Here is a 14901-nt window from a genome sequence, read left to right as displayed (position 1 = left end):
CACAGCCTGCACGGCTAAATAGCAATTTATTTAGATGCATGATGCATGGCTGCACACAAGGGTATAACTACACGAGCGTCTTCAATGCAATTCCGGTGGATCCATCGCGGTGTGCCAAAATGCAGACGTCAAGTAGGATGCAACAGCAAATTAGGATAAGAAATACAAATGTCGGATCTTGCCGCATTGTTCATCCAAAGTGATGGATGCAGACGCAGCATGCAGCGTCTGCATCCATCAGTCATCTCGGATGAACGCTGTGACACCATGCGACTTTTATATTAATTACCTTGTTCCCCGTCGCATCCGACTTGACGCGGGTGTTTTGTCGCCCAGCGTCGGATCCAACAGAAACGCATCCAGGTCGGACAGTCGGATTGCGTCGGATCAACTGTGCAACACCATGCGACAATACTATCTCTTACCTTATTTTTGTTGCATGCGACAAGTCGCAAGCGTTTTGTCTCAGTGCATCTCGACAAAATCGCTCGTGGATTCCTACCCTAAGAGTAGGACTACACAGGAGATTTTGATCAGATTTTGTGGGTCAGATTTTGTTTGATCATGCCATGCAACAGCGTGCAACACCAAGCAACAGAACAAACTTTTGTAGGATGCTACAAAATCTGATGCCCCTATGCTAGAATGTAAAGTTGGATCAGATAAGTCGGATGGAGTCTTTTGTTCATGTGTTTACATCCGACAGTCAATATATTTTAATGAGAAAAAAAAAGTCTTCCCAACACCATCCGTTTTTTATCTTATTGGTTGAAGACGCAGCATGCAGCATTCACATCAGACTGTCGAGTCAGATGGAAAATTTCACATGTAGTTTATGAATCCGATTTTTGTATCAGTCCCATTATATTTTAACCCATGAGACAACATCTGATTTGTAGGATGCGTTTTGTCGATCCGACACCATCCTACAAAAGTGCTTGTGGAGTTCATCTTAGGATAGGATTCATTTAAATGCTTGATGCAGACTGAACTGATTTAGGGAAGAACTCCACAAGAGTTTTTCGTGGGATCAACGCCCGACATAACTGGACCGAATGAAAACTTGGAGGTAACTACACAGTCCGACTGTCAGATGAAGACGCTGCTTTATGAGTCCACATCCGACAGTCGTGTCGGATGTAATGTAGTTTTTACCTGCGACTTTTCATTCAGTCCAAATAGAATCTTGACGCCTGTGTCTCCATCCGAGTGCATTATGTCGCCGGGCGTCAATCCAACGAAAAACTCTTGTGGAGTTCTTCCCTAAATCAGTTCAGTCTGCATCAAGCATTTAAATGAATTGCTAATTAGCCATGCAGGAGCTAAGCTCTAAATTCCATATGTGTTTGGTTTTAAATGGATGAGGTGGCAACCCTATACAGCACTGCAAGGTATCCTGCACTTACACTTTCTATTGAGCAGCCATTACATACCATGAGTGCTCATTTTTTGTGCCTGTGAAATAACATGGAATTGCAGAGTGTACAATGAAATGGCCATTGTGTGTCACCTATAATGATGTTGATGCAACTTGCACACCACTGACAACCAGTGTAAGCTTTGAGTGTGTATTGTAGAATAGCTGCTGCCTAGCAGGGTACTAGAAGACTTGCAGGGAGGGCACTTATGCAGGAAATCCATGGGGAAAATGAATAGCAGATTTTACTGCTTTTACACTCTTTGCACTTGCTTCTAATAAAAGGACCTTCAGTTTACCTAACAAGAAAATCTGTATGTTTTAATGATCAGCAAGGGTTGAGGAAAAAAAATAAAAGCAAAGGAAATGGTAGTGCTGAAATTTTTGATTCTAAGAGATATGAAATTGTTCTGGATTTATTGTCTGTTATACCTTTCCCACAATGTAATGTTTCTCTGAATTTTACTTGGTAGCCTTTCCTATCCAAAGAAATATTAGCTGTGTCTTTAGTGTGAAGGTGCTTCCCTTGCCTTTGCTGTGTGATGTGAACACTTCATCAAATCATTTTACCAAAGCCCTCCCCCTTCTTGGTCACCTTTCTCCTACCCCCATCTGTCCTCTAGATCCAAACTGTTTTCTTGTGACCGTTGCAGCTCAATTTGACCTTCCTCGGTTAGCTGACTGTGCAGAGCTTCTCTCCACCAGCTGTTATGCACCTGTGCTTCTCCCTAACCATTCTCAGAGCAAGCCCCAGAACGCAGGAGAAACACCGTGGCATTTGCCCCAATGCTAGCGGAACAGGCATAAAAGGACAAGTAGAATAGAAGACAAAACGTCACCAAAATATTCCCTTCTTTTGCAACAAAAGAAACATCAGCAGCATTTTGTTCTGACACAAATACTGAGAATGGAGACTTGTATTATAAATGTACAGTATATATATTTTTTGTCTCTAATAAGTGTTCAGTACTTAGGATTAAATAACTGACCTTCATTATTGGCTTCAAGAAGCATTTTCTTCAAATCTCCAAATCTATTCCAGCCACCACCTCACCTCCTGAAACTGCACCGGTAGCAACCACTGATCTAGAACCACGGCTTCCATAGTCTGCTCCACAAGGTAACAGAACAATAAAGTGTTTTCTTGCTAGCCCAAGTAATCATACAGCGAGCACCCCCATTGCTTTTGGTGCACACAGTAGACTTCACTGCATTTTCTGGCCAAAATCTGCCCAGGGGCAGTGGCAGGAGGGTAGGGTTGATGCACAAAAAGTGCTAGGATTTGGTGCATCTCTATCTTTCTCACGAAATGCAATCATTTTTCAATACAATATGTAACATACAATGTATTTCCTGCTATGACAGAATGCAGTTAAGGGGGGGGGGACCTATTTTTCCTCAGTAAATGAAACATTATTACAATTAATTAAACTAACCAAAAATATTCAAATATTCTTTAGATGGGTAGATTATCTTATGTCTTGTTTTTATTTGTTTGTTAAAACTATGAACACATACATACGCCAGCTAAACGTATGTGTACATAAGCCTGAATGGTGACTATATAAACATACCAATGTTTTCAATTATAGATGAATTATATATTGTAGATTATAAATAGACAATAAAAACAATAGTATCTTTATTTCATTTGATTAAAAACAACAATAATAATATATATGTATTGTTTATATTGCGGTTTGCCGTTGTGTAGGGCTATGAAAAACACCATCCACACTACCCCTACAGTATTTAACCAAGCAACACACTACAGAATACTTAGAGAATATGTGTTTCCAATAGTTTTGCTTGTTATCGTCTGAGCAATTTTTGTGGTATCGCTTGTATGGCTTTCTGGCTGGCCTCTCTAGGGCTAGGTCACAGGCAAGCTCCCTCTTCCTTTTATACCTAAATGAGATAATGTGGACACTCAGTACTACTTAACTGTCTGCCAAAATAATAACTGGCCTGTGATATGTTGGGTTATGTTTCATTTGCATTCCTTCCATACCTCAACCAAACTTTTCCCTGAGCTCAGCGAACTGGCTAGAAAACTGGGCTCTCGGTGAACAGATCTCACCCAGATATGGTGGGTTGAAATGAATAATTAAGGTATAGTCCGAGAATATTACAATATAGATATGATTTTATCTTACAGTAGACTATGAAATGAATGTAACTGCAGCTAAATATTACCTGCATAATACAAAGAAAAGTTTAAAGTAGTAATAAACCCATTTTGGGGTATATATACATGGGAAGGGATAAGCAGGTATTATTCAGGTCCTTTGCCTGCTGATTTCTGAGCAGAATTTAAAGGGGACCCATCACCCAAAAAATTATTCCAAATCCTATTTTATCATGTTAGTCAATCGAAATTAACTTTTAATTACACAGTATAAATTATTTATTCATCTTGTTTTCTTCCATCTGGGAATTCATAATTATAGCAAGCAGGCAGGAGCCATTTTGTGGACACTGTTATTAAGACAAGCCTTGTATCATCTCAGAATCTTGTTTGTGTACCAGAATGGGGGACCTGATCCGATGTCCATTCCCATGCACTGGCTACACAATTAAACAGTGAAAAGAACAGGGGAATGTGGGGAGAGCAGTGACATCTAGGAATTGCTGAATGGAAAGTGAAAGTAATTACTTGCCCCGCCTCTATGCCTGAGGCATAGAGGAGGGGCAAAAAATATTTGACAGCTGAGATTTTTAAATGAGCTTACAACAGCTATGAATGCTTTAATAAAATAGAATTTGGATTTCATGTTTAATTTGAAAAGGACTTTTATTATACAGCTTTTTATGTCTGGGTGACAGGTCCACTTTAAGACAAAGCAATATTATTCAAACTCAAAAAGGAAGAAGAGACAAGAAACTATAATAATAAAATCTTGCATAAATTCGGTTCCACAAGAGGAAAATTAGAGTGTTTACTTAAACATCTTTAATTATTGTATACATATAAATAACTTTTGAAATGAAAACCAAGAACCATCAGCTCACTAGTGGGCTGGGTTTCAGCATGTCTTCTTTCTCCATCTTCCCCACATCCCATTCTGTGATGAGCTCAGATGACACCTCTGTAAAAAGTAAATCCCAATCCCACCGTACGTTCTCCTGCAAGAGAGAAACATAAATTAGGGGACCATTTGGAGGTCTGGCTGTAACCCCACTATAGACCAAGGATGGATAAGTTGCCTAGTATCTCCCTAAAATACTTACCTCACGTACCTCTGGCTCTGGGGATAACACTTTAGTAAGAAGTTTTAGATCGACATCTCCATCCTAAAAAAAAAAATGAGAGAAGAAGTGCTTAGGCTAAAAGTGCAAAAAGCAGTGCCATGGGTTAACCTAAGTAGGTATCTGAGTAGAATTATATTGAAAGGCGATAACAGGGAATTTAACCAGGGTGAATGTTGTGAAGGCTGCTCAATTTTCTAGCAAAAACATTTTCACAAAGAAAACTGAGAAAGCTGATAAAAGAATGGATGTCACAGGAAATGACATCAACTAGGTTCAGATGTTTCACTTAAATGTCCATGAATTTGATTGGCATTCAAGCCAAATATACCTGGGTTCATTCACTAATGCTAAACAGCTGAAGGGCAGTTGCCTGCAGCAAACACGCAGTAATTAATTTTGATCGGTCTAGAACCAGGAACAAAATAAAAGCAAAATCTTATTTGTTGGCAGGTGCTAAATTGCACCAGTGCAGTTGCTCGTATTTTAGAAAAAAACCCTACCCCCCTACCCTGCGTAGACCTCCCCCCCCACAGCCTAACTGCCCCCGGGCAAATGGCCCTAATTTTTTACTTACCCCTCTGTGCAGATCTGGCCTCTGGAGTTCACGGGCGCCATCTTCTTTTTTCGGTCTCCTTCGGAAAGTGAGCAGAGTTTCGACACATGCGCAGTTGGAGTAAATTTCTGGTCCCAAACTACTGCGCATGCGCTGAAAGTCACGAAAATTTCTGAAATTTCCGAAGAAGACTGAAAAAGGAAGATGGTGCCGGTGAACTCCAAAGGCTAGATCTGCACGTAGGAGGTTAGTAAAAAATTAGGGGCATTTGCCCGGGGGGGGGCAGTTAGGCTGTGGGGGAGGCGGGAGGTTGGTCTACGCACGGTAGGGTTTATTGCTAGTATGGGGTTTGTTTCTCTTTTAATTCATGGGCGCAATTGCAAAAGCACTAAGGGTTACAAGAGCATGCCTCTTACTGCTCGTGTAGGAAGCACTTGCACCCAGGAATTTTCTGTTCTGTGCACCAAGAGACCGACAAAATATCTGGTGCTTGGTGCAGAAAGCAACATCAGGAGACGCAGCTCAGCCCTGTCCTTACTGTCTTTCTGTATTAGTAAATGGAGCTGCGGGTCCTGAACTGCACTGAGGCCTGCAGCGATTTTCACAATGCCCCATGCAGTGGGAAACGTGCAAAAAATGTATAATTACCATAAAGTATCTTTATGTTACAGTACGATTTACATGTCAGCTATTTGGGATGACACGCACGAGAGAATAATGCAAAATGTGAATACAATACGGCAGAATTCTCACCAGAGACTGGAAGGCAGCATGTCTCATAAGGTCATTATCCAGGTCCCTGTATGTCATAACTCTATTCACCTGAACACTGCAAGAAACAAGAGAAAAAAGTCAAACTGTCCATGGGTATGCAAAACACTTGAGCAGCTATGGATTGGGCAACTTTACAAGCTTTAGATATTCTGAGCCATTACTGCAATAAAAGCTCCACAGGAAATAGCGATGAAAAAGGTAGATGGAGTGAGCAACAAGTTCGAGAAATAGAAAATGATGATTAGATGGAGAGAGCAACAAAATGAGGAATAAAGAAACAAGTTGGACAGTTAAATGGAAAAAGTATGGATGTGGGGTTTCTCACCTTGGGGGGGAAGCTACTTGTAGAGCTAAATCTTCTTCCTGTACATCTTCAAGATCTGGTATCACTGGAATGTCTGGGAAAATAGTAGGATGTAAATGTATTCCAAAACAAACCACACTCAGATCCAATGCTTAACATTGCAACAGGGGAAGTAAACACAGGAATATCTCACTTCCCTGTTCTCTCTGTAGCAGAACCAGTACCAGCCAAGACAAGGCCATTAGATGATTGTGCTTATTAAAGAGAGTGGTATAAGGTACCCAGGTACACATGCAGATATTTTAAGCGTTTTCTTTGAGGTCTGCGCCGTGAGCTGACTGCCGTGTAAATATGCTAGCGTATCATGCCATTGCCGAAGGTTGAAACTGCTAGCGTGTTTACTTAGTGGGCGGCTTTTTTTTAAAAACCCTGACAAGGATTGCGTGTCCAGGGCCTTAGCTATTTGCAGAGAGGTTTTAGTGAAAGGGTTAAATCATCCCACTCTAAGACTGACACTCTCTCTGGTTTGTTTGTTGAACAGCTGCCAGACTGAGCTATGCCCACGACCCCCACTGTCTATTATGCAAAGCCTCAAGCCCACTTGCAATGCCATGTACAGGACTGTAAATACGACTTACCCACATTAAGTAATGGACTCTACTCTATGTAGAAGCTAAAAGGCTGTGCTGTCCTGTTCTAAGGCTTGATGCAAGACCATTTCATATGGAGGCCAGACAAGAACTGCAACACCTTGATACATAGGAAAACACCTACGTTACAAAGATACAGCACAAAGATGCGTCCATCACTTAAATACAGTGATTATGAAGATATTGCAGAGGCTGCTTTGGAAAAGTTAACTTTCTCTTTACTTTAATGAACAGCAATGCCCAGTTAGTGCAAGGATCAACAGGCTGTGTTTCAATTAGCAATCATAAATGGCACTGCTACAGTAAGAAGACCAAAACAATATTATCCCAGAACAAATGCCACAGTGGCAGCTAAAAACCTGTGCCATGAAATCTCCACTACAAGGCTGCCCCCGCTTGTGCATCAATAACAGCCTTCTCTTCTCTTCCATTAGAAAGCTACTATAGCAATGTGTTAACCTATAGTGGATGAACCCGTCCATACAATGCTACAAGACACAATCATCACAACACTATCATAGCATCATTACATACAGATAGGTGTCACTGTCTCTTCTGCTTGGCTTTAGTGTTAGCTCAAGCAATGTCTGAGATGTGTGCTCACAAAATAGCACCATACAGTCACCTGGATATACTCTTTTATTTTATATGTGTTGTGACAATGCACATGTAGTTTCTGGGGAAATTAGCTATGGTAAGCAGGTTTAGCAGAGTATCAGGAGCATAAAGACAGGGACGCCACATCTTCAGGCAAAACACAGGCTTATTTTGGCAACTCTTCCCAACGCAAAGATTGAAGGAACACAGTTCATAGCGTTTCAACAGTACACATTCATAACTTTTCCCCACTCTGGGGTTCTCACCATACAGGGTGTCTACCACACTCTAGAACATTCCAGCTTCTCACTAAACCCTTCCAGCTCTGGAACATTCAGGCTTCTCACTAAGCTCCTTTTGACTCTCCCCTCCAGGGATATCAATTTACCAGCCTCTGGCCTGTCTCACCTTCCGGCAGCACCTCACCCCCTTCGAATACAAGTAGGTGCCCAGACAGCAGTGAGTTGTAGTTCCACACCTCTATTGTTTGCTACTCACCTGCAAACTAATCAGACAGCTACCTATAGCTGGGCAGCTGAAAACACTAAATGGAGTATGGAATGGAGGGCCCACCCTGCTCTCCTCTATTCATTCCAGGGACCCATCTGTCTGGCTTTTCCTATCCTGCAAAATAACAGCCTTACTTGCTGCCACAAAATACATTTTCTCTGGAGTTAACGGTTTACCATGTTCAACACTGGTGAAAAATACACGTAACAATGATCATTCCAAGCACATCTCTTACAGTGCATATAGGTTGTCTATTTGTCAAGGAATATTTTCTGCATTATGTGCCCAGCATCATTTAAAGTGTTTTTCATGGCACAAAGCTTTAATAATGTGCCATCATCCTGTCCAGCACCTTCTACAAAGTGGCACCAATAGCAACAGGGTTTCCTCTTTGTAAGGTGCAATTACTAGACCTGTAGCCAATTTCCCTCTACAACCTGCCTGCTACTACTTTTACATCACATACAGGTTTTTTCTGTACTACTACTATAAGTTTGTTACTGCAGGCTAGGCTCAGCAGGCTATGGAATGCTTACCCTTTACTCATCCAAAAATGTGACTGTTTATGCATTACTGTTCTACCTGATAATACCGGTTATGGAGCTCTGTGATTGCACTTGTCTGTTCTGCTACAAATGTTTGGCACCACACATAATGTCTGCTTAGCAATCTCTTCTACATGAGCCTCATTTGTTTCTGCTACATTACTATCACTGCAATTTTATTAAATACCCTCTACACTGTACCTTTTCATGTTGCATTGTTTTTAATACAGAAACCCTATGATGGTATGGTTTTATGTGACCACACTGTAGAGGCTAGGTGCAAAATTAAAGACGCCTAGTTGTTATGCCAGTGTTGTTTCGAGTTGCCATCTCCATATAACATAAACCCTGGCAATCTGGATTGTAAAGATTTTTTTTTACAATGGGTAAAGTGACAGCAGGTTCAGTAACAACTTCATAGAATTGGAGACATTGTCATGCTATTAAAAAATATAGCTATTAAAAAAAACAAGAGAAAATATAATTACATGGTTATTAGACTAATACAAAGGTAAATTTAAATAAAGTGAAGGTTTAGTGGCCATTTTATTAAGCTTCTTCTTTTAGTATCACTCTACTTTGCACCTCTATCCCAGCTCCTCTGCAACAGTTCTCCCACTGCAGCCACACCCTTTATTTCAGTCTTACCTTCTCCTTCATCTGACTCATCCAGGCTTTGCTGCTTCAGACGGCTACTGCAGAAAAGAAATGTGTCTGAGCTTGCATGTCATGTTTCTGGCCACAATACAACTTGGCTTGTTACTGTTGGATATTGTATGGGTATTAAGGAGATACTTGAGGTGAGTGTGCCAATCAGAAATGCAGCTTGAGGTCAAATCAACTTATTAGAGAAATACAACAATGGGATTAATACATTCAGGATCTGCACACAGAAGTTATTATGTTGTATGTTCCATGGAAAGCATGGCTTAATGTGCACCAAAGATTTACAAATAGATTTGTAATGTTAAATAACGTAATGTAATATGATGTTAAGATGTTACTTACTCTTCCACATCATCAGTCATTCGCCTTGTAGACCTGCAAATAAATAGTTAAATGTGAGCCACCATTGATTAATGTAAAAAAATGACCCAGCTACCAACACCCCAGCACCTTGCTTCTCACTAAAGCAAAATACATGAGAAAGGATAACAGTGGTGTTACTTAGATAAAACATGGAAAACTAAGGTTCAGTGCTACGGTGTCACACACATGCGCATAATTGAAAGTCTGGGACACTAAGCTTAAATTAAATCTTGTGTCCCAAAATGGCCACCCGCAGTGGGAGCTCCCCTGGTCCAGGAGGCATATTGCTGGAGGTGGGGAAATTTCCAAGAAATAGTATTGTTACCCCCAACTGGAGTGTGGGCACCATTGGTGGGGGAAACAATTAGCCCGATAGGGGCCCTTAAAGTACGCTGGCATAACTCTGGGTTGTAGGCATTATTTCTTAGTTTTGTTTATTAAAGGCAAACTATACAATTTGAACAAATAATTAACCAACAGATTATTATCTCATGATAACAATCTTGTGAAATTGACATATACATATCAGTAAACACTGCCCTCTTACTTACTTTGAAGGACCAGACGAGTCATCTGCCCATCCTCCTTGCCGTAAAGGTTTAGGTGGGCCCTGCAACAAAAATATTGGATAGTGTTATGCTAACTTTTTGGAAAAATAAAATTGAATAGCAGCAAGAATTATAACAGCAGTTATCTTTCCTACATATGCAACTCTGTGCTATATGCAGGTATGAGCAGTAATGTTGATGACAATCCTCCGGTTCTCATCTTCTCTTATCATGATTATACACTGTCTTGATTTTATACATACCACTGAATGGCTTCCCTACCTGTCCATTGGAGACCACAATCTATATTTTAGGTCAAGCTAGAAAAAATATGCAAAAAAAACAAAGCTTAGATATTGTTTATGGTGTTACTGAGCCTTACTGAAGGACAATCAATACATTATTCTGCATTCAAAAAAACAAGATTTGAAAAAAAAAATGTAGGCACATCTGACATATATCTGTAAGTCCCTAGTTATTTTTTTTATCTAAATTTTTAGAATTCTTTGGTATCTAAATCTCACCTAACACATTCAAGTTCTTAGGCAAACTTCACCACTTAGAAGGGTCTCGGACAAGTAACACCTCCTTAATGTCTTTTTCTACCATAAGTCCATTGCTTGTATATTCTTTCCACAACAGTTTATTGCTCAAACATCACCTTTTTTGTGCTTTTTCCAAGAAGAAATATAATGCCCCGCCCATTTGTGTAGCCAAGGCCTATTTATGACATTTTGAATGTTGCCCCTTCACTGACCTAGTACTAACTCAAAAGTGTGTCTAAAATTGCTTTTAAATTGTTACAGAATCACTATCACCTATAACCTTATTTTCACTTGTACCTCTCTTCCAGTCTGGTTCCGTGACACATCAGCTGTTTCCTGCTGGGTTTCCTGAGCTGCACGAGCTCGACGTCCCATCTTTACCCCCTAAATTATAAAAAATGTTAGAATTTAACAAAACATTTGTACATCTCTTCCATTTGGGAGCATAAAAAATACCAAGGAGAGGGCTGTTATTAAACACCAAATAAATACTTAAATAATTGACTACTGTCTATAGAGGATACATGAAACAGCGTCCTTCAGATCTAAAGGTGGCCATAGACACACACAGATCCTATCGTATGAATAGAGGATTATGTGTGGCGTGTGCCGACATCTTTCGTCCGGCGGAGATTGGTCATTTGGTCAGGTTTGATTTTGACCCGACCGATCCCGCCGGAGCCCACGGCACATCGTAATCGGATCGTTCGGCCATACGGCCGAACAATCAGATTACCCCCGATATAGCCATGTTTGTTAATGGCATATCGGGGAAAGATCCGCTCGTTTGGCGATGTGGCCAAACGAGCGGATCTTAGTGCTATATTAAACTGCAAAGTAAAGGATTTATAAGGGGAACTCTTAGAGGGTGACCCTATATAGATATAAAAAGTGTTTATGCCACTACGTTGTATGTGCAGGAAATCCACTGTGTAAAAGCTGGGATTGTGCAATTGTTTTGATCCTTTCCTGATCATTTTAACAGAAATGCAGTCACATAATCGGTTTGTAAAGTGGATTTCATAGTAATGTCTGATTAGTACTTTTAACTGCTCACCCTGTAAATATCTTGTGAATATTTAAATAAACCTGAGAATTGACTTTTATTATAAAAAATTTGTACAGGTATTCTGATATAAAGGAGTGCTAATCTGCTAAATGTCACATTGTATTGTTCGTATATATTCGATTGAATTTGTTAGTATCACTGGGGAGAGAGTCGCAGTTCATCTAAAACACACACTGATTCATTGTTTATGTAAGTTTAGCATTGATTGGGTAAAAACGTAATAGTACTTCTGGTGCTCCTTGTTTAGTGACTGCAGGCTACAATTCCAGGGTGTGTAACAGTAAACATACAACAATTTGAAGAAAAAAAAACAGCTCCAAAAGTAACTGGTGCAACGTGTTCCACTGTTCCAGGCTTTAGTCACTTGCCCCAATGTGGAATCTGCATGTGTGTGTGAAGAAGAGCAAAGTGTGTGTGTATATATATATATATATGTGTATGTATATATATATATGTGTATATATATATGTATATATGTATATGTATATCTATATATATATCTCTTCACTAGGGCAGCACCCTGCTGACGTCGTGTTTTTGTGTATCAAAACAAAGTGTATTCAATTATTGCATGAATAGCCGACGTGACGTTTCGGTCCACACGCAATGCCATGAGGAAGGTCCCTGCGTGGACCGAAACGTCACGTCGGCTATTCATGCAATAATTGAATACACTTTGTTTTGATACACAAAAATCCTGGTGTTGCTGGTCTTTTTGAAATATATATATATATATATATATATATATATATATATATATATATATATATATATATATATATATATATATAGTCCATCCAAAAGTGACGGCACTCACAGGAAAAAAGATTACAACAGTTCAATAAGGTGAAACCAAAAGGTTTATTGTGATCCAACGTTTCGGTTCCTTCTTGGAACCTTCGTCAGGGAAAGAAAACAGACGAAGGTTCCAAGAAGGAACCGAAACGTTGGATCACAATAAACCTTTTGGTTTCACCTTATTGAACTGTTGTAATCTTTTTTCCTGTGAGTGCCGTCACTTTTGGATGGACCGTATCGCTTTTATTTAGGCTGGCACCCAGGCTGATATTTATCTTATGGTGTGCGCTCCACGAACGGACTATATATATATATATATATAGACGTTTATTTATATACTGCTGATAGGATACACAGTGCTATACAATTTTATAATATAGATGTACATGAAGCAGGTAGGACAAATATAATAAATAAGTGAATGAATTTACAGTTTCAGTTGTTGTAGGACAATGGCTGCTAATTGATTATTTAATAAACGAATGGACACGGAGGGGACAATAAGAGACAAATACATTCAGTGTCAGACCGCAAATAGGGCGAAGTGGTGCGTACGTCACGTAACGTCACGTCACTCTGAAACGCAATACGCTGCATTTGATCTGTATTTGGGCTTTTAGGCACAGCAGCATCTCGGGAAAGTGTCTGAAACCTCGGGCTTTTTCAAATCTGATCTCTGGGCTTAGGTGGCATACAGCTAATGTTTCAGCACAGTGTAAAGAAAAATGGCCCTGTAGGACAACGTGCTCTCCACAGGAAAATGGTTTCTACGTATACAAGTCTCACATTGGCATGTACTCACAGTTCTCCGGCTCGGAGCCTCCCCGAGATCCAACACATCCTCCATGTTTTCCGCGAGGTAAACAAGCGAACACAATTTTCCATGGTAACAGGCCCCGCCCCTTCCGGAATTATAAGGCTTGTCTATTGGAGGCGCTTTTCTAGTGGTTCGCTAGGGGTTCCTATTTAACGGTTAAACTGCAGGCAATGAGCAACTGAAAGGCAGCCAGCCCTGGCACTAGTGGTTACAGTTGAGGGATTGCCGGTTTCCATGAAAGTTCTCTCTAGTGCAAATATTATGGTGGTGTAGTGTCTATGAGGGCTCCAAGCTGTAAGTTTGTTTGAGCAGTGTGAAGCCTTTGTAACAATGAGTATAATAGAGAGGGGCTTGTGCCTTACATATTTTTTTCTGTTATTTTAATCTATTGGTTATTGTTATTTCTTGAGCTAAACAGGGGAATGGAAGCTACTCCATGTTTGGTTCTTGCAAGCGAATTTGCTTCTCAGGTTGAAAAAAATCTGAAGGCTGAGAGCAACAGAGCCAGAGCCCATCTGCCCTTGGCTTGGCCAGTTCAAAAGTAACACTGATCACTATCACCATCCTCATCCTTACCATGCCACCACAAAGGATTTGTATAAGTCTTGTCCTTGCTGGAACAAATTGCCAAATCTAAAAACTGGCAAAGATTTCTTCTGCATGGTGAAATTAGCTATTACTGTAGACGTTTACGTTTTTCAGGGGACCAGAAAGAAATGGTGTAAAATCCGGAAAAATGTAGAAGCAGGGAAATGTATTATGCATAATATATAGGTGGGACCACAAAACAACAATGTAAATGAGGTGTAGGGACCCATATGTTTAATATGTCCCTGGGGCTTTAAATCCTTACCCTTCCTCCTTTTTTCTAGTTGCTGGGCAAAAACCCATGTATCTAATTTAATTTCACCTATCCAGTTATTGGCCAAGTGGTGTAATGACCACTTCCTGCCACACTTCAATATAGTGTTTGGAAAGGGGTGGATCTTCCTCTTTGGCTGCTGGTGTCCTGCTCGACTGGTTGTTTCCATTGAGCCTGGGTACACCAAGGCCCAGTAAAGCCTTTAGCCCTAGACGGACCAGTACCTCTAGCGTCTGAGTTGGGGGACCAGGGAACCCAGTTAACGAGGTTAGCTAGATACAGCAGGTTATATCTGTCATAGACTCTCTAGGAGAGTAAGTTAGAGAGTACAGGTAGCAGCTTTGTGCTCCATCGAGGATCTGTAGCAGGGAGTAGCTTCCCAAGGCTCCTAGATTGCCTTTAGTGGAGGGACCATAGTTGGAAAGGGCGTCAGACTTAGACTCCTTCTTCCTGACTATTCCACTGGGTAAGAACCGGACCACTAGAAGGTATATCTGCCTGGTGATGTCCCTTACTGCTTGACTACAATGCCTATGGGAGTCACAGTCCTCAGCTGTGTCATTCAACCTGTTTCAGCCTGCTAATATATTGCGAAAACCTACTGACTGTAAGTAAACCTGTGGTCATTTGT

The 14901-nt window shown here is 40.5% G+C and overlaps 1 protein-coding gene across 2 annotated transcripts; it reads right to left on the bottom strand.

The window, feature by feature from the left end:
• Positions 1-4347: 4347 nt before the first annotated feature.
• ift43.L (intraflagellar transport 43 L homeolog) lies at positions 4348-13506 on the bottom strand. 2 transcript variants are annotated; one of them, XM_018229223.2, is made up of 9 exons: positions 13394-13506; positions 11022-11108; positions 10183-10241; positions 9611-9643; positions 9251-9297; positions 6322-6394; positions 5976-6051; positions 4658-4711; positions 4348-4543 (listed from the first exon to the last, which is right to left on the bottom strand). In XM_018229223.2, the coding sequence occupies exons 1-9, from the start codon at positions 13436-13438 to the stop codon at positions 4421-4423; spliced, it is 597 nt and encodes a 198-aa protein (XP_018084712.1). In that variant the 5' UTR covers positions 13439-13506; the 3' UTR covers positions 4348-4420. The 2 variants fall into 2 exon arrangements, with proteins under 2 accessions (XP_018084712.1, NP_001089762.1); NM_001096293.1 differs by having other exon boundaries at positions 4356-4543; positions 4649-4711; positions 13394-13450.
• Between the last annotated feature and the right edge of the window lie 1395 nt (positions 13507-14901).

Source organism: Xenopus laevis, chromosome 8L (genome assembly GCF_017654675.1).
Source record: "Xenopus laevis strain J_2021 chromosome 8L, Xenopus_laevis_v10.1, whole genome shotgun sequence".
NCBI classification, from domain to species: domain Eukaryota; kingdom Metazoa; phylum Chordata; class Amphibia; order Anura; family Pipidae; genus Xenopus; species Xenopus laevis.
The sequence above is the reverse complement of the archived record's forward strand: the minus strand, read 5'-3'. Positions and strand labels throughout refer to the sequence as shown.